The sequence below is a fragment of the Symphodus melops genome (assembly GCF_947650265.1).
Source record: "Symphodus melops genome assembly, chromosome: 22".
Taxonomy (NCBI): Eukaryota; Metazoa; Chordata; class Actinopteri; order Labriformes; family Labridae; genus Symphodus; species Symphodus melops.
Window position 1 is genome coordinate 6,716,104 of NC_136712.1, and position 23,273 is coordinate 6,739,376.

Below are 23,273 nucleotides of genomic sequence, written 5' to 3' on the forward strand. Positions count from 1 at the left end.
TCATCATCCTCAACCACCTCATTCCTCTAAGTCAACATGTTATGCTCTTCCTAAATTGTCTCTCCTTCCCTGCTGTCCTGAATTCTACTATGTTACATCAACATCACTAATTTTCCTCTCCTTTTCATGTATCTCACATTTTCTCTTTTCCATGTACTCTGAAAAACATTTCATATCATACATTACAAGTTCAAATGACATTTAATAACAGCAGTGGGTTAAATAAATGCCATAATATCTGCAAATGTCAAGCTGGGTAATTAAGCCTTCCTTGCCACTTCACTCTGCAAAAGAGGTAAAGTGAGAAAATATTTTGTCAGGTTGAGCTTAAAGACCAAGTTGCTGTCACTTTGCTAAGAGTTAAAATTCACGTGCTGTGTAGCAAGTGATCCCCATAATATCAGCAAAGATCTGAGGATGAATCAGGTTTGTTGCAGGGGATGAAAAATACTGCAGTGATTCAATGAAAAGCATCTTTTTATGATATTCTATGTATTGACCCCTGAAAGAAGCTATTCAGATTCAGATTCTTTATTGTCCCACAAGGGGAAATTGGTATTGCAGCAGGATCACACAGAAGAAGAGAAACACAAGAACAACATCACCGTAAAAACAGAGACCTGGCTTCCAGTCACAGAGACATCATAGTCGAATTCTCCAACTTTGCACAGTAAAAAGTTAAGAACAAAGCTCATCAAAAAAAAAAAAAAAAAAGCTGCTAAAACCAAAACTGCAGAGTTAGAATGTTTAAGATTAGTCATATAATCACAATAGATAGTTAAAAAGTAAAGGATTATTTTATGTTTTGAATAAATATAAAATTGAGCTTTGTTAGTTTTACTTTTGTAATTTTTAGTTTTACCTGTTTTACTGTTTTTTGGAGCCATTGTAACACCCAAATTTTCCCCATTGGGGGATCAATAAAGTTTATCCTTATCAATAAAGTTTATCCTTATCAATGAAGTTTATCCTTTTGGTGTTGTTCACACTCTTTAACACATGTGTGTGTGTGTGTGTGTGTGTGTGTGTGTGTGTTTGTGTCTGTGTTTATGTGTGCACGTGTCTTTGGTCCTCTGTGCTCATGTTTCACTACATCTCTGTATGTCTGTATGCATACATGAATGCACACCCTTTACTTGCACACGTGTATGCATATATTCCTTTGTCTCTGTTGTTTCTTTGACGTATCTGTATATACATATGTCTTTGCATGTACATCTCTGCAAATGTGTGTGGCTGTGTGCATGCACGTCTATCTATCAGATGTGCGACAGGTGAGGCATGGCAGGAGATCATGCTGGCATGTTCTCCAAATCGACCCTGTGAGAAAGGATCAACCAATGAAAGCAACATGGCCTATGAGGACTGTGGCAGCCAGTTTGCTATCATTTACTTCGTCAGCTTCTACATGCTCTGTGCCTTTCTGGTGAGTACTTTGAATGACGGATCGAGAAAAGATTTCATATGTGATGTTTCTTTAAGCTAATTTCCCAAAATGTTGAATTATTCCTTTGCAAACAACTTGAAAACTGAGTATTAAATTTAATAATTGGTTTACTTATTCTCTGATTTGTTTAATTGTTTAGTTACAATTCGGATTATGTATCTGTACTCGTGTGTTTTGTTAGTGTAACGTATGACTGATTGACTGATTCCTGATTCTCCACAGATCATCAACCTGTTTGTGGCCGTCATCATGGACAACTTTGACTACCTGACACGTGATTGGTCGATTCTGGGGCCGCATCATCTTGATGAATTCAAGAGGATCTGGGCTGAATATGACCCTGAAGCTAAGTACGTTTACAGAGAATTAACAAAGTACATCCTCCAAATGATTGATCTTTGATCTGCAAAGGCTTTATTATGAGTTACTTTATTCGGATCCTCTGCTGTTTCCAGAGGGAGGATTAAGCACCTTGATGTGGTGACTCTGCTGAGGAGAATCCAGCCACCCCTCGGCTTTGGAAAGCTCTGTCCACACAGGGTTGCTTGCAAGGTGAACATACACATACACCTGGCTCACACATGTTCTCAGTCAGGCTGCAGAGCTATAGAAAATATCACATTTATAAATCAGTTTCTAAAAAATTTTCATCGAGTTTTCAGACAAAATTAATTTGCAGTGTTTGTATTAACTAAGAAACTCATCTTCTTTGTGATACTGATGTGTTTCCATAACACCTTCCACAATGACTCAAATGGTACACTGACAACATTTAAGCTATTTAAACATTGACATCTCTCTAGAGGAAAAAAGTAGAAACCAAAGTGTCAAACTGCTTTCTGCCTCATTTTCAACAAACTGTCAGCTGCCAGCATCTATTGGCAGATAATAGTGTGTAGTATCAGAATATTTACCTCAGCTTTGATTTGATTTTTAGATTTCTTACAATCAAACTGAAACTCTTTGTCATGCAGCGGCTGGTGTCGATGAACATGCCTCTGAACAGCGATGGAACAGTGATGTTCAATGCCACACTCTTTGCTCTGGTCAGAACCGCACTCAGGATCAAGACAGACGGTAAGTGACGCACACACAAACTCTCTGATACAGTTGTACATACATTTACTCTGACTCACTCTTTATTGTTCTGTCACAGCCACACAAATTTAACAACACTCACCCCTTTCCAGCAATAAATCCCTTTAATATACTCCAATTTCAATATGGTCTTGGTGATGAAAATTTTTGACTTAAAACCTGCAGCTCACACCTGTTCATGTGTGTGTGCAGGTAACCTGGAGCAAGCCAATGAGGAACTGCGAGCAATAGTGAAGAAGATCTGGAAGAGAACCAGCATGAAACTCTTGGATCAAGTAGTGCCCCCTGCTGGTGGTATGTATACTCTGCAACACTATAGAATGTAGCTTATCAATATCTAGAAAAGATATACATACTTGTACTTTCTTATATTAATGTGGAAATGCCTTTGCATTGCTTGCATTTGCTTTTACAAAAAAAAAAAAAAAAAAGGTTTTTTTTCAACATTTGCTCATTGTAATTGTATATTTTGAATTTCTTGCAGACGATGAGGTCACAGTTGGAAAATTCTACGCTACCTTCCTCATCCAGGAATATTTCCGCAAGTTTAAGAAGAGGAAAGAACAAGGACTGGTGGCAAAGGTGGCCCCAAAAACTGCCCTCTCTCTGCAGGTAAACAAACACAGAGAAGTTATTAACCCTTGAGTGTACATCTCTACACATGTGCTAGATCATTCAAACATTTAGGATACATATATGTAGAACTGTGAATTCAAGAGATCCATATTGATTAAAGAAATTGGAATGGGAGTATAGTGTAATGTATATGTTCAGATGCCTTGTTTTAAGTTGTTTACTCTATATATATATAAACATGTTGGTCAGTGTTATTCAATGATAGGTGCAGCAATACAGGCTGTTTGCTCTGTTTGTAGGCGGGCCTGCGGACATTACATGATATAGGTCCAGAGATCCGGAGGGCCATCTCTGGAGACCTGACCGTGGAGGAGGAGATGGACAAAGGGCTGAAGGAGCCTGTGTCGGCTGCATCAGAGGACGATATCTTCAGGGTAAAGGTCGGATACACACTCTCTCACTCACTCTCCAGAGAGAGAAAGAAAGCAAGAGAGAGAGGATCAGCGCCCAGCTTGAAGCCACATTATTGCTCCATGCCTATACACAGACATGCTTGCATGTGCTCTGAGTCTCAAAAACACATTTGAAAAGCTTCATCATTAAGCTTTGCTGCCAATCACCACTCACAGCGCACACAATATTAAAAGTTGATTGAACAACACTGTGGTAACAAATTGAAAAATGTGGGGGGAAAAAAATAAATCAAATCCAACACATAACATTTCCAGTTATCAATAAAGCACTGTAATGGCAAGCCTCTGACAAGGAAATACACAAAAACGCACTGTAACGCACACACACACACACACACACACACACACACACACACACACTCTCAAGGTAAAGTGATACTAGTTACCAGTCTATTATTATTCTGGTGTTTTTCTTTACTGCTGTATATCTTTACTTTTACTTATGTAACATGTAACATAGATGGGACAACTAGTCAAAGTCTAACTATGTGTTATCTTAAAAGGCAACACCATTTCTCTTAATCTAATTAAATTCCAATCTAACAAAAACAGTTCTGATCATTAAGGTTATTACTTATCTCCTAAATGTTAGTTATGCACAGAATCTATTACCTGTTTCTTACAGTGTCATGACCATCCTGCTCTCATGTCAAAGATATTCATCTTTTGGAAGTAGCTTTCTAATATGGGTAACACAATACAGCCTCTCTGCTTTGCATTTCCATCTTGGCTGTGGAAGGCTTTGTTGCTGAAAGCAGTGAGTGTGATGTTAGTTGTTATAACTGTTTTAATGTTAGATACAAAGATTTTTAAACTTGCAGCCAGTTTACACTTCTCATCTTATTTATTGTCTTGTCTGATCTTTGCTTTACTCTTCTCCTTTCTCTGACTCCTCCATTTTCTGGATTCCTTTTCCTCCTGCTCTCTGTCTCTCACCCATCTAATTCAACCCTTTCCTTTTAACCCACAGCGTACAGGTGGTTTGTTCAGCAACCACGTCAACTACTACAACCAGAGTGATGGCCGTGCTTCATTCCCTCAGTCCTTCACTACCCAGCGTCCCTTGCACATCAGCCAGAAGGGCTCCCCTTGCGAAGGCGAAAGCCCGTCCCATGAGAAGCTCATGGACTCTACCACTTTCACCCCCTCCTCCTACTCCTCCTCCGGCTCCAATGCCAACATAAACAATGCCAACAACACCGGCATGGCCGGAGTGGTGGCGCAGGGAATCAGTCGATTCCCAAGCCCGTCCATTAGCACTGTGGACGGACACACGGGACAGCCGCTCACTCCCATCCTGCTGCCGAGATCTGCGTGGTGCTTTCCTCCAAAGAGGTGAGTGCAAGCCAGACTGCAGGTTACATCTGCATCTTATCAAGTGTCTGTCTCTTTTATTTCCAAGGGCACAGATACTAAGCTCGCCAGCTAACATAATAAACAACATGACAATTAAATACAGGTATAAACAGTACTTCCATTTTCTTCACTTTTCTTGTCCTTCCTCCTCTCTTTTTCTGTCCTTTGTATCTGATGGCAAGCAGGACGTGTTTTTATGACACCCTCATGCGGTATGTTGCCAGGGTACAGAAAGAGAACGTGTGCGTGTGTGTGTGTCTTGTATTAGTATCTAAAGTTCTTACAAAAAGGTTTCTTTATGCTGTCTAAAATGGCATTGCTTTCAGGGTGCTATAGTGACACTTGTTGCTATGCACATAATGCTTTAGTAGCTATAGCAAAAGCCTTTGTGCTGGGCCTGTGCTGCAAATTTAAAATCTGCTTCCAAAGCCATTGATGGACAGTTTGGTGCAACAAGGCCAAACCTCTCCGATCAAAGGCTCTAAATGCTGCTGTTTTTATGGTATTAGACGGCAGGTTTTGGGGAGACACGTCTGCTCTTGGCCTTTGTTATAACAGTAAAGTGTAGAAACATCTGATAGCTCTAATGTTTTGACTGTCTGTTTCTCAGTCTATAAGACGGTCTGTCAAAAAAAAAAAACAGAGCCAGATAACTGTAAAGCTACTTTCTCAAGGAGCATAACATTTGTTCTGGGTAATTTAGTGAATAGTGATCAATCTTGCGTTAAACATAAAAATGTATTTCAAACCTGAATTAGCCCTAGTGGTTTTTCCCAAGTTTTCATTTCAGACCATTGTGCTATTCTTTACCAAACGTGTTCATCATGGAAAGTTGAAAATATCAGCTTTCTGTTGCACTACCTCTTTAAGGTTTCTTGATGTAGCGACAGGATTACATCAACTCGGCTGTGGAGAGGGGCAGCTTGATCACACTTAATTTAAACAATCTTTTTATATATATATCACGTCCTGTTCTAACTCAGGGTTTGCGGTGGAGTACTTACATAGCTGTTGACTTAAGGGACATCTTGACATTTACTATGATTACTTTTTATCTTCACCTGGAGTTCTTAAGAAAAAGGATTGTTTGTTGTATTTGTGAACCGTTATCTTTACTACTGCTAACTACACACTGCACATTTTAGTATGATACTCTTGGTGTCACTTGAAACACAAATGACACACTTCAAATGTCAGGATGTCTCCTTAAAGCTTAAATCTGGAGTATGAAACAGATGTTGAGTGATAGGGTGATCAGACATCTTTGGAATTCAGAGATAAGTTAATATGAATTATATACAGACTTAGAACAAGTCTGTTTTTAAAGATGAAAATGACATCTTTCATTTTAGCTTTTATGAAAAACTGTAATGGGACAGGGTTTAATATTTTTGATTATTTATTTGTTACCTGGGCTCATGCGGCCACTGCATCGATTCTTTAGAGATGAGTTGAAGGACCGTACCTGATCCTTGGACATTCTGGTCTTTGTTTTGATTTATGAGAGCTGAAGAAAAAGTACATGTTTCATTTCTCAATGGGTCCTTTAGTATTAGCTAACAAGGTCAGCTGTTATGAACAATTCATCTGTGTCTTCTAGTCTTTGTTTTTAAAGATGTCTGCACCTCAGTTGTCCTATCATTTGTCATAATCCAGATGTTGCCTTTGATGCTTTTTAACATTTTGCTTAAACAGATTAGTTACCACCTGCTTCTCCTTCCTTTCCTCTAGTTTTTTTTCTGTCTCTTTTTCCCACATGCAATAGTTAAGCCTCAGCAGGCACACAGTCCCTCTTTCTTAGCTCCTCCTTTGTTTTTATACATGTAGCTGATCAGCTGCTTCTTTTTTTGTGTGTGGTTGTGTGTTTATGTTTACACCTGTCTGGCTATTTGTCTATCTGTTTTTTCATCTATGTTTATGTTCATTTTGTCTGTCTGTTTGTATGGTCTGTGTGCTTGTTCATTCATTTGTAGCTCTGACTCAAGTGACAGCCATCTACCAATCATCCAAAGAGGTGAAGGTTCAACAGAGGAGACATATGATGAGTCCTACGGCGACAACAGGGAGTACCATGGGGAGGACCTCTCACTCTCCTCTGACATGTACTGCTGAAACACACACCATAAACAATCACGTTTTCCTCACTGTTTCGGGGTGCTATCATTAACTCCTCTTTACGTGCCTGTGTGTACTTAATAGGCTTGTGTATCATGATGAACAATGTAAGCAGCTGACTCCCATGGAGGGAGGAGAGGAGGTAGACGACAGAAGAAGAGGAGGAGGAGGGTGGCAGTCTCCCAGGAGAGTCTTCCTCTGCCCCACTTCTCTCGGTGAGTAAACACATGCCCAGAAAAAAAAACACTGCCAAAGAATATAAATCCGACTTTTTCTATTGTTGTCTCGTTTCTACATGCAAAGAGTGTGCATATTCATTGTGTATTTTAGGACGGAGATCGTCCTTCCATCTGGAGTGTCTCAGGAGACAGTCAAGGTCAGACGTCTCCCAGAAGACGGCTGTGCCTCTACACCTCGTACATCATCAGGTAGAAGTCTTCTACTAAATAAAAACAAATATATTCTCATACTTGCACAGACAGAAACATTACATTTCCTTTTTGTGAAGTTCAACTCTAAGCCATGCAGTGTTCTGCATGCATAATCATACCTCCCTGCTCCTGTAACTCGGCTTTGTCCTCCTTCAGGCACTGGCAGTCGCAGGACTGAGTCCTCTACTAAGAAGGAGTCACTCACCTACGCTCTTTAGCCGGCTATGCTCCACGCCTCCAGCCAGTCCCACGGGTATACTGCATCTTATTCCTGCATGTACTGTGTAGAGAGTTTCCTCAGCAAGCGCAATTATACTTTTATTAAGTTTGGAATAAACCCGAGTCTGAAATAGTGCATTTTATATGGGATATTCTTGTCTTGTTTTTTTTTTTTTTTATTGTACTTGATGAGATCGATATTGTTCTCCTGATGTTTCCTTTTAATGTCTTTGGGGTTTTTTTTCAGCCCAGGGTAGTGATGCATCCTACCAGCGGGTGCCCTCTCTGAGGCTAGAGGGCTCCAACTCCCATGAAAAGCTCAATACCAGCTTGCCCTCTGTCAACTGTGGGCCCTGGTAAGACTGAATACCTCATAAAGAACATTTAATGTACAATTGTCCACGTAGTGGTCAAAATATATCTGGAACAATTATCCTAATATCATAACAATTCTTTGCTCCAAGGTATAGCGACAGTAATGGAAACAGCCGGGGTCCTAGTCCGAGCCCTAGCGTGTCAGTGCCCAATCAAAGACCACCACGACCGGTGTCGCTCACAGTGCCCTCGCTACTGGGGAAAGACTCCAGCTCACTGTGTCATGGCAGCGCAGGCAGTCTGGTGGAGGCGGTGAGTGTGTGTATATTTGGAAAAGGTTAGAGATGGGCCGCTGTAGTCAGACACAGGATAAATGTGATGAAAATTACAATATGTCCTGTGTGACATATTCGAATTCTCCTTTTTGTGTAAAATGTCTTTTTTTTTCTTCAAAGTGTATCCCAATGAGCCAATCTGTGATGTTTAGCAGTCGATTCTTACACATACACATTTGACACCCATGACAACGGTATCAAGTAGACACTGGTTTATTTAGTATTTTTTTAAAAAACAATAAATTATATTACCTTTGATGCAGGAAGTTATTGTTTGCACTACTTAATAAAGGGCAATAAATTAATTAATCACTCAATAAAAAGAATTATAAAATAAATCATTAGATAAGGATGTAAACATTCAACCTTTTCTTACCATAGTAAATATTTTTTATATCTCCCACTTCCTTCATTCCACTTCTCTGTTCCTCCCTGTATTCCTTCTTTTCTCTCTCCATTCTTCCTATTCCTCTCTGAAGGTGTTAATATCAGAAGGTTTAGGTCACTTTGCCCAGGATCCATCCTTCATTGAGGCAACCAAAGCCGAGTTGGCTGATGCCTGCGACATGACCATCGAAGAGATGGAGCATGCAGCCAACAACATACTCAATGGCAATACAGCCTCAACTGCCGCATCCAGCACCTCCTCCACCTCCCAGCACAGCCCCAACGGCAATCTACTCCCCTTCCAAACAGCAGCTGCAGCGACTCACAGAGAACGAGCGGCTGGTGAGGGCGGTGGAGAGGCAGCAGGAAGCAGAGGCTCCATTCACGGGCCATCCTCAGTGGAGGAGCGGCAGGAGCTACTAGCAGGGGCAAGGGGACAAGAAGAAGAGGAGGAGGAGGAGGAGGAGGAGGAGGGGGCAGAAGGGACGGAGGAAGGGCAACACAGAGGCTCAGTTGTGATTGGAGGAGCACAGCAGAGGAACAGCGGGCTTTTGGAGGACGAGGATATGGAGTGTGTGACTAGTTTGTAGGAGTTGTCTTGATGGGTTCAATTGGCCGACTGGCCCCTCTGACATCATCAGAGACTGACGCCTGTCAGTGCTGGGTGACAGCGCCGCAGCTGGCTCTGTCTGTCCCCGTCCCTCACACACACATACACTGTCTGCCTCTCTGCCAGACGAGACAACTCTGGACAATGGCGGCCAGTAACGCAACCTTAAACACCGGGTTATGACTTTTGTTAGTTTATATGAGTTTGTACGTGTGTGGGTGTGTGGGTGTATGTGTGTATGTGTGTGTATGTGTGTGTGTGTGTGTGTGTATTTGTAGTAAAGTGAGCCACTCTATACTATCTGAGTGTGTGCTTGTGTGTGATCTATAATTTTCACTTTTTGTACGTGTGTGTGTCTGTGTGTGCGTTCTCCACACGTCTGAGTGTGTCTCTAAAGTGCCTCACAGTTTTCTCATGTCCTCAAAGTGTGATGAAAGAAAAGTCGATGATGGGAAAGTAGGAAGAAAGGAAACAAAAGCAGAAAATCCTTTTATTGGTTTCCTGCTGTTCACATAGTGTGTTTATTGTTTTCATTTCCTCTGCCCACTTTGGTGTTGTGTTATTGTTGTTTGTCTGGCCGCCATGAAGCCAGGAAGGGGACAACAGACCAGCTTGTTGGGTGGGGTCAGTTACGGATACAAATCTGGCCGTACCCATTTGGTTCACTAATGAAGAAGCGCTGTATTGAGTAAACAGGGTCGAGGAAAACCCTGTTATAAATCTCATTTTTCTTCCTCTTCCAAAGCTAAGAACCTTGGAGCACAGCCCTGCCAGTCTGAGGGGGGGATTAAGGTAACATGCCATCCCCAGCTAAAAGGGGGGGAGGGGGGTTTGAGGGATGGACCAAGGGGGCTACTAGCCAACAGGAAGCTAGCCAGCTCTTTCATCCACTGGCTGATAATGCGCCAGCTCGAGAAAAACTCACCTCGTCCATCACTTTGTTCTGGCTGCACCCTCACCGCTGCTTTTCCCCGTTTGACCACACCCACCTCGTGTCCCAAGCAGGGTGGAGTATTTGGTGGATAAACAGAGAAAGTGATCCCCCTCAATGCCTCATACCTCGCCGTTCCTCACTCCTCCCTCGCTCCTTCCTTCCTCCTTCTTGATAAATCCACCCTCTGTCTCCCTCCATCACTGGGTTCTTGCTTTTTCGGCCCTCAGGAGGTGTCCATCAGGGCAACAGAGATGGAGGGTGGAGGGGAAAACGGGAGTGTGCGGTTGAATAGAAAACAGACTCTGGGCATGGATCTACAGAGGTTCTGTCCATCAATCAACCTCACTTCCTTCTCCAAGACCCTCTTCTCCCTCTCAGCGGAATCCTATTGGATTTGCTGCCACACACTCTTTCTACAGACCACACCCACTATGTATTTAACAGTTCTATATTGTGCAAAACTGGCTAGCCATGACTATTTTGTTTCATATTCATGATGTTATTGGTTTAATTTATCCTTGATTTGTTTGCACAATCAGGGTGCTGGTCTTATAAATGTATTTTTGCTCAGTTTATTTTAGGAGAATTTTAAGAGGTTTAAAGTATCGAAGCAGGGCGTAGTGTTTGAGTGCGATTGTACAACTATTTTTGTGAGTGCGGCTGTATGTCTGTGTTTTAGTACAGAATGTATGCAGTTTCGAATGTGTGAGGTAGCGTGTATCTAAAAGAGGGATCTTTCTCTCTATCAGTATGCACCTTTTACAGATTGTATCTATTTATTTATTTATTTTTCCCAGAAGAGAAAAAAATGTGTGCAAGGATGTACCTTTTTATGCGTGCCTGTGTTCGAGCGGTTACTTATGTATTCTAAAAAGCTGATTTTAAGCCTAGACAGTAAATTAAGGTAGCATTACAAGTATGGTATTGTGTGTGTGTGTATGAGAGAGAGCGAGTGAGTGTGTAAGGATGTATGTGTGTGATAATGGGCCTCCTTAACACAGGGTTACCATGGACAGGCATGCTTCCAAAGCTTTGTGATTTCTTTAGCACGGTTTTTACTTTTAGCCAAGCTGCAGAGTCAGAAGCCACTCTCTTTGAAAATAGTCATCACATCACATTTCTCTCTTTTTCTGTTTAGAGGTACTTAGGGGTTCGTTCAGAGGGACAGGTTAAGTTTACAGTTTGACGAGTTTCGGCATTGCAGCTTGGCAGATAACACGCCTTTTGGAGAATGCTGCTTTTCTTTATGGTGGGTGGTTGTTCTGAATTGTAGGAGCATTAAATTCACACTGCCACAGTGATGCCTCATAAAAAGAACGTAGGATGATGCCTCGAACGCTCGGCTAAAACACATCGTAATCACATGGTTGCATCGTTTTAGTTGTAGTTTAAACTCCAAATGAATTATTAGGGCTGGTGTACAGATGCTGCAAGACTTTTGTGATATGAGCTCTGCACATATCACAAAAAACATTCAGATTTATTATCACGTTAGAATAAATTTTCTTGCTGTCTGTTCTATCATTCTAACAGTTGAACCACAGGCAGAACTGGTTATTGATAAGAAGTGACATTTGTTTGGTTAACATGAATGAATACAAATCAACTCTGAGGGAAGTTGATCCCCAGGTGTGGTTTTTAGTTTTTTCAATTCCTTGGATTTTTGGTAGCATGCTGACAACTTTTTATTGATCTTTCTAAATGAGGCACAGGTTTGGACCTCAGGCCTCGTTAGATACCAAAGGGCACATGCCTCTCTTCAATATACTGTCTTTTTCAAAAAAAAAAACTTTCCTCACGTCAGTATCAAATCACTTGTATGGATTACCACAATTTATAGGCAACGTATTTCATTACAAACTGACATGATTCAATTCAGCTTTCCTAAATGATATGTAACAACAAATGTTGCCTGGAAATCTTGACAAAATGAAACGTTTGTAACCAACGCATTGCCAATGCAGCAGAAAAAACATTTTATGAGTTGAAAATCTCCTAAGTAAGTCAAAGTCTTTGGCAACATCCTTGTTGATTCAGTTTTTGGATATTTCAAGTCTCACTTAGACATTGAACTCCCACCAACAGACATTTCCACATGTCTGCTTTTAGCCATTCATCATTCAGAAGCAGCTGCTGAGCTCTCACTCCTACATGTTAAGCAGAGCAAGTTTGTGGCAGGAGAGGGTATGCATGGACATGCTGCCATACACTGCATCCTGTGCCAGTTACAGACTTCTGACATTATTATGCAAACTAAATGTGAATGTTGAATTTATTTTAAGTGGCAATGCTTTTGTTCTGTGGTGATGATCATCCTGCAAACTCTGACAAAGTCTGTTATAAAATCATCTTTTAGTCGGTTTATTTCTGATCACAGATCCTTCTGGCTTTTCTCTTTCTTTCAGATAATCTAAAAGCACCTCATTAAAATAGTTCTATATAAAAATGATTGGTACCATAAGCTAACAGTATACCTTGAGACTAGTGGCTCACATTAAGTATAAGCTGATGTCTTTTGAAAGACAACACAGACAAGTATGTTAATGTGCGTGCAGAGAAGCATATGCTTTCTGTTTTTGTTTACACATTTTGTTGTATCAGCCCTGATAAAAATGTACAAATTCAAAATACATTAGACTACTCTCCCGTTTTTTAAGCTGGCTTATGAATATTAGGTCTAAAATCTGAATGTGAGGAGCAGTCAGTAAGTTTTTCTATCCAAGCTGCGACAGAGGAGCCACAAATGTCAGCGAGGAAAGAAACGGTTATGAGTAGTTATCACTCTCTCAAGGTAGTTTAAAATTCTAATTATTTAATCAACCAATTATCAAACATAGTGAGACATGACCAAGTTATAATTAGGATGTTAACAGTCTTTAATGTTCAGTACTTCTTTGATTAAAAGAACATTGATGTTGCACTAAATTCAATGTAAATCCTTTTTTTGTGTTCCCAAATATTTATTTACATTCTGCTGACAGGCATTTTTGTATTAGTAAAGTACCCTGCATATCAGAAGTGCCATACCAGGCTTTGTTGTGTCTTCAGAGGTGCGTTTGGTTGAGAGAGATTTAAAGGTCTGTGGTGCCCCCTTGTGGACTGGAGCCGCATTGCAGTTTTCATGTTAGCATTAACCATAAAGTGTTGTGTTGCAGTATACGGTATGTTTGGGTGTAATCCTGCATCAACAAGATATGCAAAAACAATGCAATAACTATGACTGTATACAAGGTTCCCGAAGTAAATGTACTTGTCGAAGTGCAAGAAATCACGATCATAACAATGGCTTTATTTCCCCTGTTTGTTACATTTTGAAGTAAGCTCAGTGGTTTCCGTGCCAGAGAAACCTACCATACTTGAAATCAGGTCCATTGCAGTTCAGTTTAGATGTACTTATTTATCTCTCTAATGCCTGGGCTCTACATCAGAGTCTGTATCAGGACAGCTACAGTAAGTCATAGCTCGCAGTTTAACATTCAGCAGTTTCCTGTTAGTTTTTGAAATGGCTTGAGCTACGTGGCTGTACCATCAGTATTTCATGAGGTTCACATGTTGATATGGAGCGTGCCAGGCTTTGCAGTTGTGTCATATCAGAATTACAGAGTAGGGATTTCTATTGACTCAGTATTTCTTTAAGGAAACATGACAGCAGTAGTGGGGTGTTTGAATGGCATTTTGCATATCTTGTGTCTAACGGGCTCAGTTCTTGAACCCTACCCTTAAAAGGACAGAGCTCAAGTTTAAATGATTGTCAGAAGTTAAGAGATATAGTAAACTACATTTTTTTGTACTCCTCAGTCAAGAAAGGTGTCACTTCTTGACAGGTGTCTATTGTATGGAAGATGGACTAGTGGGATTAAATCTTATGACATAGAACAGATTGTTGGAATTGAATCAGAATTAAGATTAAGAATTACTTTATTGTTCCCCGCAAGGGGAGAGATATTAAACAGACTTGCCGGAAGCTGTGTCCATACCACACGCTTAGTAAGTCACAAACTTCATTTCCCAGAATTCAACTAATATCCTCTACTCTGGATTTTCTTTGCCCACACATTTCGGACCTTGTGAACCAGAGTTTTAACAATAGAAAGACACATTTCTGTCAGACTAAACCCCCGAACCAAAGACAACATTATCTAACTTCCTTTACACACTTTGTATAAACAGAAACACTTTGGGGAGTAATTGAAACTCTAGCTCTTGTGCATGTGGGAAAGAATGACTCTTTGAAAATTGAATTCCAAGGTAAGTATTGCTCAAAATGTAGGAATTCAAATTGAAGGACCCCTGAAAAGCAAATGTAGAGTTGAGAGTTGAAGATTTTCTCGATAGTAATATCTTGTATGCCAATGAATCAAGTAGTGGCGGGAAATAGAATACAGCATGACTGTATGTCGTTGTCTGTCCTGGCCAACTAGCAAGAAAAAGCTAAAGCTGTTGAACTTAAACCACTAAATAGAACGTAAGCGTTATTAATGATGTTAGTTATGCCTACGTTGCAGGTCACACTGTCCACCTTGCCAGAAGGTTGGTCACGTGTTTATCTACCTGTTGTCTCTTGCTTCATGTTCTCAGTTAGTAAGCAGTTTGCATGCATCAGCTGTGTCCTCTGGATCTCCACCTGCAGCTCATTAAAGTCAAATCTCAGCCCAACTCAAGTCACCTGAAAGTGAATGGCTGCTTTCTTAAAGTCTGATGACAATCTTGATCTTGACAGTTGATGATAATTGAAAGAAGTGGGTGTTTGTTCTGGGTAAGAATGATAGATGGAGAATATTTTTTTTTTTCCTCATGTTTGAATTTCAGGCTGTCTAAGTCCTGACATGGTAAATGATATATCAAATAGTGTTTTATGTGCATGGGTTTCTCTCTTTAGGGATATCAAGTATTGGTCCTACGTGAATGATAGTATCTTTTGTCTCACCACTAGCCAATGATTGTATATTTTTATAAACCATATATACCATTCTATAGCAAGATATATATATATATATATGAATATATAATATTTAATCATCAGAATGTTAGAGTAAGAAAAGGGTAGGAGGACACTGATTTGGGAATGTAGTCATGAAATACAGTATATATAATTGACCTGCTGACGCTATGAATTTAGTGAAATGTCCAACTTTATTGACTGTTTTATAACAGGAAGAAAAATGGGAGAATTGCAGATATTTTACTGAAGACACGTTAAAGCTGCTGAAATGTACACTGCATTGTTTCATGAAAGGGTAAGAATGTTTCCCACACAATGTGGCTCTTCAGCTATTATAAAAATTGCTTTATTTTCAAAACAACATTTGCAGTTAGGTTTCCTAAATGCAACTGTGAATGCAGAAGTAAAAGGCTCTGTGTTCATCCAAACAAATACTGTAAACCTGCCACATGTCATCATTTAAATTGTTCGTTAAGCAACAGAGAGATTTGAGATTTAAAATGTGTTTGCATATTGTTTTCATGAAGTGGCTGACATACATAAACCTACCAGCAACCTGTGAGCGCAGGTCATGGTCTGGACATTTTCCTACTGTAGCACTGAGACACCAGGCTCTCTTTACTAGTCCTACATCAGCAACAAACACACACACACACACACTATCCACTTTTTCAGATGCATTCTTTCAGCTTTCAAAGACATCTAACCAAAAACATCTGTCAACGACTTGATCTCTCTATGCTTTGAGCTGTGAAAATTATGTAGCTTCAATTTTTCTTCCAAAAAAAAAAAAAAAAACTACATCTGTGCAGAGAAGTTCTCATGTAATGAAGCAGGAAAATCAAAAGTTCAGTCGCAGCCCAACTATTTTCTTGTCATATAAATTCAGTATATGCAGCACTGGAACAAGGCAAAGCCTGGAAGAGAATATTTTATCCCATTTATTTTTGGCAGATCTGATTTTTAAAAGTTGATGATGAAATGCGTTAAGTGTATGAAGAACGAGCTGCTATACATTTTTACAAATTATCCTAAAGCTGCTCTGAAAGAAAAGATGTCATCGATCATGCTTTAAAGGAAATAGTCTATTTACTGTTTGAATAGAAGTAGAGATGTGTGTTTCTTTTAACCTAGAAACAGACGCGTCGCTTCATCATTTCAGTGGGATTCAAGCCCTAAAGCAGGAGCTCTGTTTTCTTCCTGTTTCCAGACGTCCTTGTGAATCTAACATTGCTGTGACACGTGGGATCTATTTTCTTGTAAACAGACATGCTTGTTGATCATTGTTTGATCCTGACAAAATATTTAAGAGCACTATTTTGAATACAGATTTTAATTTCCCTTTTTACAACGTTTAGAACGAGCATTGCCTGTTGTAGGAATCTAAAAGAAAGCAACAGGAGGAGAAAGGGTGAATATATTATTGAATACAAGTTTATTTTGCAACTATTCTTTATTCAGATATCAGATATAAAAAATAAATATATAAATAAACATAGAAATGAGATGATATGTTGATGCTGGACTTCACAGAGGATCAAGAAAGAATTTCTTCTTTGACTAAACATGCAGATCAGGTTCAGAGGTGCTGTTCAACTTCTCTGCACCCGTTCACGTTGTATTTCCATCCGCTGAATGTTTTCATGAGGTTTACAGATCTGATCAGATTTGTTTGGAAGTTGACTTTTGATTGCTGCTAGTCGAAGCATGTCTAGAGAGAAATGTAAAGGGGTTATAATGTTAAAAAAAAAAAAAAAAAAGGACTGAAAAAGTGACACATAGATTTCCTTAGTGGTGACAGGCCTTCATTTCTTATAAATCATGATGAAATAAATGATACTTAAGATGTGGACAAATTCTGAATTCAGAGTTATTGTCCAGGTGTTGGAGGCAAACGTTCCAGTGTGACACAAGTTGAAAAACCCTGGCTGTATTAGGCTTCACTCTCACACGTAAGGATGCATGTAAAATCCTCCCCCATCAATCTTGGGAAGATGTAGTTAACTTCCTGGAGTTGTTGGTGAGGAACTTTTATATGGTCATGATTTAAAGCCTCTGCCTTTTTGGGTTTCGGAGCGCTAAATAAAACCAAATAGTTGATAGTTGCTTGCCCGATAGATTTAGAAATAGAACACATGACCGGTCTTTCCCTTTGTGTAGTAGCACCCCCCCTGTTAAGGACGACTGTTAAGTGTTGTACTGGACCTTGAAAGCTTCACGCGTTCCTCCTATTACTTTAAATCATACACTGATGTATGTTAAACCATAAAGGAGATCCTCGTTTGCACAGATATAAAAGTCAGATTACGACATAGAGTTTGTTCCACCATCTTTAAGAGTAATGCTTCTGTACCAGCCTCTTCAGGACATGACTTCAGCAAACCACGCTTAGCTCTAGATTTGTGGCAGCAGTAGTTTCACGATGCAGACTTTCTGTCAGTAGATCCGTGAATGTCTCTGCCTCCCTCTCTAATGTCACTGATAAGAGCTACTTACAAGTGAATGATTTCATCCCTTGAATGTTGGACCCAGTGATGCCCATACAGGTGCACTTACATGCAAGAGTTGGTTTGAGGCGAGTTGGTATTTTCTTGTTTAATTTTGAGGGGTTTTTGGAGCCCTGGATGGAAGGAAATGTTGGATTTTTTTAGCCACCTAGCTTAGCTTTGACAACATCCACAAAGAAGCAGATCTGTAACGACTGTGTGTGTAGATGCGGCTTCAATGAAAAGACTGGGTCTATCACAGAGCGTCCTGTGTCTGTGTCTTCATCCTGTGAGGGATTCTTGCGGGTGTGAAAACGCTGCTTTAACAGCACGCAGGCGTACATTCATTGTTTTTTATTCTTTTGCCAGCCTGACCATTCAATGTGCAGGAGATCCACAGCTACACACACAGCAGTGTTTTCTGTTCCTTGCTTCCTGGGTTAATGACAGGACTGTGTGGCCCTGTTCTTCACTGGTCAGTAGTGTCTTATGATCTTGTTTGTAGTCTAAGCTCATTACTCATGCAAAGTGTTCAAGGGCCTTTCACAGGATGGAGCCGTTTGTTTGTTTGTGTTCTTTTCTGTCAGAGCAAAGTCTGTTAGTTTATTTTGTATGGAGAGAGGCGTTCACTATTTGTTGTAATATTTGTAGTGAGGCTACTGTTCAATGTAGTATTTAATAACAGCACTATTTATGGTCAAAAAATGAACTAGAGTGTGTCATTGTACTTGCAGTAGCTTTGGAGGCAGGTGGCCATTTTGTAACTTGAGTTCTTTAACATAAGCCACTTCCCCTCGGCTACGAGGGATTTCATTGGTTCTGAGGTTGCTAAGTGACACTGGCCCAACATCATTTGACTTCCTCAGTAACCACGTCTCCCCTGTGACGACCGCACAGTCTCACAGTGGACACTTTTTTTCTTCTTCTTCTCTTTCTTTTTTCTAAAGGAGATCTAGATTTTTTTCCCCCATTCATTTCATTTTAGATTTTAGAAAGGGAAAGAAACAAATCAGAATATTAATTCAATCACTTTTCTACTCCTATTTTCAATAAAAAGTTAAATGAAAAACCAAACAAAAAGTTGATTTGTAAATAACTCATGTACAGTTTGTATCTGTAACTTGTCAGTCTGTCATTGGTGACAGAGTCTGTCTTGCTTATAACGCACGCTACCAGTAAATAAAAAAGGAAAAAGTATATTTAGACTGTATGGTCCCTTGAAAGCAAGTTTTAAATTAATATCTGATGTATATTCCTGTAACATTGCATTTTTATCCGAGGAATGATGTTATTAAAAAATTGCAAATAAATTGCATTTCCTACAGCTGGTTTTCACTTCTCTCTTCCCTTTCAGCTCTGCCTCTGTCCTCACGCCTAATCTACCTCACCAACTATCAAACTACTAGGACGTGTCACTACCTTTCTCGGTACTCACTATGTTCTGCTAGCCTGACCAGGAGGTTTATGTTTGAATTCAATCATTTGTTCTGTGGTCTCCAGATAAAACATGTTTTCACTGCTGCAACAAGAGACGAGCCATCCTAAAAAAACATCACACACGTCTTTGATACAGCTGTTTGAAAACTGAGATCTTTCCTTACAGCAGATCTGAATTAATGCTGAATGTACGTAGCCTACAGAAGACTAGTTTGGATCTGAGCCAGCCTTTTTAAAAGTTTCCCTAAACAAGGTAAGACATGCATGTGGGAGGAAAGTTACTGTATGGTATCAAACCACACCCAAAATAATGTTATACACATTTTCAGAATGTTGGTAGAGCTGGTTAATGTAGTTTCAAAGATGCTTTTATTCTTTAGCCGGTGACTTCAGACTGAATCTACCAAATACTGGACTACAATTCTAAACACTTGCCAACAATTAACTAGCCATGACATCACAATTATTCAACGTGGGTTTTCTAAAAACCTTGAACTAACAATTCTTTTCTAAGAGCAGAGGAAGCTTCACATGACGCGTCAGGCTTATGAGTCACCATGTGTCTTTTCAGATTCCCCTGCTGGGAGAATTCTCTGTCACAGTTCGGACATTTGAACGGTTTGACCCCGTTGTGACTGAGTGTGTGTCTCTTCAGGCAGTTCCGAGTGAGGAAACGCTTGGGACACTCAGAGCAGTGGTACGGCCGCTCCCCTGTGTGAGAGCGGTTGTGAACAATCAAGTGACTTTTAGTGGAGAACCCTTTCCCACAGTGGGTGCAAGTGTACGGTGTCTCTCCGGTGTGAGACCGAGTGTGCAGCAGTAGCTCTCCGGATGAAAAAAACAACTTCCCGCATGTTGTGCACAGGTAATTCTTCTCCCCTTTGTGCATCTGCATGTGCCTTTTGATACCTGTTTTGCTGAAGCCTTTCCCACACAGCCCACACAGATTGGACGGGTCTTCGTGCAAACGTTCATGCTGCTTCAGCGAGTAGTTGCACAGGAATCCTTTGTTGCAATGGCGACAGTTGAAAATCCGCCCACTCTTGTGGAGTCTCTGGTGCTGATAGTAACCCGACGAGCTGGTGAATCCCTTCTCACATTGGCTGCAGTGATGCTTCAAGCTGTGGAGCTTCATGTGAGTCTTAAGTTGATTTGGAAGTTCAAAAATCTTTTCACACTTTGAGCATTTGGTTTCTTCCAATGTGAAGTTTCTGTTCACAGTTCTTCTGTTCAGAAACCTTTTGTCCTCCTCCGTTGGCTCTTTCATCGCACACCGTTCCTTGTTTTCCAAATTGTCTTTCTTCTTCTGCTTGCATTCCCGTTTTTTTTTCCCACATTCTTTTTGTTTTTTCTTTTTCTTCGAGCCCCCTCCTTGTTTCACCTTTTCAGTGTCGGGCTCTTTACTTTTCTGCCGGGTCTTTTCCCCTTCGTTTAAAGAAAACCTTTTCAGAACAGGAACGATCATGTGGTGCTCACTCTGGATGTGCTGCTGGACCTTCCTCTTTGTTTGATGAGTGAATGAACACTGAGAGCAGATAAATAGAAAGGCTGGACGACCTGAAAACAGAATACAACCGTAAAGTTTAGTAGAGTAAAATAATGGGACAGAGTATGGATTCATTCTGATTCTCTCCAGCAGACATTGTCACACCTGTTTCTTTTTTTGGCAACGATTCATCTACAATGTCTTTATTCGTGTCTTCTTCTAATTCTTCCAGTGTCTGTTCCTCCTCCTCCTCATCATCATCATGCTCACTGTAATGTTCACTTAACCTCCCCGCTGCAGTCTGCACAGGGAGGGCCAGAGTGGACAAGAGGTTGTCTTCTTCACTGCTGGAGGAGTCTGTAGGGGAGGATGGTTTGGGACATTTTATACACCAGTATTGTGGTAAGATGGATTGACTGTTAAGAACTTGTTTTGTTTGTTTTTTTTAATTAAAAATGAATTAATTGTCAATGAAAGAAAGACAGATTGCAAGACACTAAAAAAGTAAACTAATTGACAAAAAGCCTGGCTCTCTCACACAGATGGAAGGTGGGTACGAATAAAAGGACTAACCACATTTCTCAGAGCTGAGAGTTCCCAAGTGTCTGTGATGAAGAAGCAGAGTCTTCACAGCAAATGGTTCAGACAGATGCTGATCAAATTCCTCTGCCCCAAAGTTGGTCTCAGTGAGCCATGCTGCAGTCTGACACAGAGAGAAGATGTCAGATACTTACAAAGCCCAACGCAAAATCAGAAAAAAAAAAGAGTGAGGTTTTATTTGTTAAAATGATCATTACACAGAAATCACCACGACGCCTTTCAATTGCATCCTGAAAAACAAAAATTGTGAATTTACATGCTTCACCATCAAAATCACTATGATTGAAGACTAATGATAGAATTTCAAGGTTCAAGGTTCAAGGTTCTTTATTTGTCAATTCCAAAATATGTCAGACATACAGTGAAATCGAAATTACGTTTCCCCCCTCCCCACAGTGCAATGTACATAAAAAAGGTACGGTAAATAAAATAAAACAAGGTAAAAAAGATGTACCTGCTGCAGATCAGGTATGTGCAGCAGTTGCTCCAGACGGGACAGGAACTGAGACACCAGCTGTTGCAGTCTCTGGTCATATTTGGAGCCGTAGTTTGCAGGAAAAACCTCCTACAGAGACAGCCACATTAAGCCAGTGTAATGTAAGGAAGGCTCATTATCTTCCTTAAGAAAAACAGCTCAGTATTGAATATTACTCATTTCTGTATTCCTTCCCTGGCGTGGGACTTACTCTAAAGAAATAATCCTTTTCATATGGAACATTTAAAAGGTTCTGCACCAGGCTGGCAAAGTTGGTGTACGACGTCTCCAGGATTTCACTGTTGACCTGCTAAAGAAGCGATCAATACATTTATAATGAAGAGCACATGGGTTTTCCAAGCAGTTCTGTATTTTCTTTAATAAAAACCCACCATCTCATCCGTGGAGCTGAGATCAGAGCCACAGGCGTGGATTTTATCCAGGTGGCTCTGAATGGTCTGCAGGTTGGCGATTCCATCACCACGACACAGCTCCAGAACCAGCTGCAACAGAAAACAAGGATTTCCACTCTGAGCGTACGGGTAAGGGTATGTTCAAATATAACCAGGAACAACTATTAAACATTAATAATAATCAATAACTTTGTATAAATATAGTTAAGAATTATTATTAAAACTATTAAACACACAAAAACGTATAAACAGTACAGTGACTAACTACAGTTAAAAAACACACAAGGGAATAGTGTAGTAAAAGTCCTCACCCTTGCTCTCAGGCCCAGAATAAGTTGAGCTCTCAGACTGGGACTGAGCAGCTCTGGGACCATCTCTGTTACCATGGTGATGAAGTCCAGCAGCTTGTCATACTGCATCACATGATGCTGCTGGACTGTTCGCCACATGAACGCAGACACAAGTCTCACCGGGGGGACAGTGAGGAGGAAAGAGGCCGGGGGAAGAGGGGGGCCTGCAAGGGATATTTTGACATGCATATCGAAATCAATAAATTGAGTAAATATATTTAATCTGCAGCGCAGAGGCTCAAATGAATAAAGTGGCAAGCGATATGACCGCAACTTTTCTCTGAAGGACTTGTTAAGTGTTTAGTAGCTGAAGCGCCTGTTTGTATCTACGACCAAGTAACTATGATAAATAACCTCACAAACCTTTGCTTTTCCAAGCCATTTCGTGGTATAACATCGGCCAAACTATGATTGAAAAACAACTTCTGCACTCATCTTGCAGAACAGGGAGACACACTCAAGACTTCCGGGTTAAACGGATGTTGTGAAAACTATCGCGAAATGTGCGTCTCCCTTCAAAATAAAAGCACAAGAAATATTGCGAGTTTTAAAATATAAGATATCTTTATTTTTATAGTACAAGTTCATCGAAATACTGGTAGAGAAACCCAATAGATGACATATCAAATGTAAAAAAAACATAACCAAATTTGCAAATAAGAAAATAGACTAATGATACAATTTGTGAAAATATATAAAAATGAAGAATATAAGAATATTGATTAATTATAGATTTTTTTAGATTAATGATAGAATTTTTACAGTAAGTATATTGATGTAAAAGTATT

At 40.1% G+C, this 23,273-nt stretch overlaps 2 protein-coding genes and 1 long non-coding RNA gene across 24 annotated transcripts in view; 1 reads left to right on the plus strand and 2 right to left on the minus strand.

Annotated features, from left to right (window-relative positions):
• cacna1c (calcium channel, voltage-dependent, L type, alpha 1C subunit) overlaps positions 1-17,013 on the plus strand; it is a 162,039-nt gene extending 145,026 nt beyond the window's left edge. For 12 of the 19 annotated variants that reach the window (XM_079335637.1, XM_079335626.1, XM_079335640.1 and 9 more), the window contains 16 exons: positions 1,264-1,426; positions 1,670-1,797; positions 1,903-1,999; positions 2,422-2,524; positions 2,738-2,839; positions 3,030-3,157; positions 3,421-3,561; positions 4,565-4,929; positions 5,136-5,162; positions 6,924-7,052; positions 7,150-7,280; positions 7,396-7,493; positions 7,653-7,749; positions 7,963-8,071; positions 8,180-8,342; positions 8,845-17,013. In XM_079335637.1, the coding sequence (XP_079191763.1) occupies positions 1,264-1,426; positions 1,670-1,797; positions 1,903-1,999; positions 2,422-2,524; positions 2,738-2,839; positions 3,030-3,157; positions 3,421-3,561; positions 4,565-4,929; positions 5,136-5,162; positions 6,924-7,052; positions 7,150-7,280; positions 7,396-7,493; positions 7,653-7,749; positions 7,963-8,071; positions 8,180-8,342; positions 8,845-9,342 (2,479 nt within the window). In that variant the 3' untranslated portion in view covers positions 9,343-17,013. The remainder of the gene's footprint in view (positions 1-1,263; positions 1,427-1,669; positions 1,798-1,902; positions 2,000-2,421; positions 2,525-2,737; positions 2,840-3,029; positions 3,158-3,420; positions 3,562-4,564; positions 4,930-5,135; positions 5,163-6,923; positions 7,053-7,149; positions 7,281-7,395; positions 7,494-7,652; positions 7,750-7,962; positions 8,072-8,179; positions 8,343-8,844) is intronic. The other 7 variants (XM_079335638.1, XM_079335632.1, XM_079335633.1 and 4 more) reach the window with 4 other exon arrangements.
• A 1,317-nt stretch (positions 17,014-18,330) lies between these two features.
• Positions 18,331-19,627, minus strand: LOC306818225. The gene is made up of 2 exons (XR_013778148.1): positions 19,591-19,627; positions 18,331-19,548 (listed from the first exon to the last, which is right to left on the minus strand). It is a non-coding gene; the product is annotated as an uncharacterized lncRNA (long non-coding RNA).
• Positions 19,628-19,630: 3 nt separating this feature from the next.
• LOC306818222 (uncharacterized protein) lies at positions 19,631-22,974 on the minus strand. 4 transcript variants are annotated; one of them, XM_079335661.1, is made up of 9 exons: positions 22,849-22,974; positions 22,447-22,649; positions 22,115-22,225; positions 21,934-22,029; positions 21,702-21,812; positions 21,445-21,477; positions 21,221-21,350; positions 20,813-21,004; positions 19,631-20,718 (listed from the first exon to the last, which is right to left on the minus strand). In XM_079335661.1, the coding sequence occupies exons 1-9, from the start codon at positions 22,880-22,882 to the stop codon at positions 19,643-19,645; spliced, it is 1,986 nt and encodes a 661-aa protein (XP_079191787.1). In that variant the 5' UTR covers positions 22,883-22,974; the 3' UTR covers positions 19,631-19,642. The 4 variants fall into 4 exon arrangements, with proteins under 4 accessions (XP_079191787.1, XP_079191786.1, XP_079191789.1 ...); XM_079335660.1 differs by having other exon boundaries at positions 21,934-22,032; XM_079335663.1 differs by lacking the exon at positions 21,445-21,477.
• Positions 22,975-23,273: the final 299 nt, after the last annotated feature.

Bases quoted from the DNA above. Each gene is read 5' to 3' on its own strand.
- LOC306818222 (XM_079335660.1), bottom strand. From the start codon at position 22,882: ATGTTATACCACGAAATGGCTTGGAAAAGCAAAG. The intron at 22,226-22,446 runs GTGAGGACTTTT...TTTCTGTTGCAG, and splicing joins TTCTGGGCCTGAGAGCAAGG to CTGGTTCTGGAGCTGTGTCG. The intron at 22,033-22,114 runs GTGGGTTTTTAT...TCGCTTCTTTAG, and splicing joins TCAGCTCCACGGATGAGATG to CAGGTCAACAGTGAAATCCT.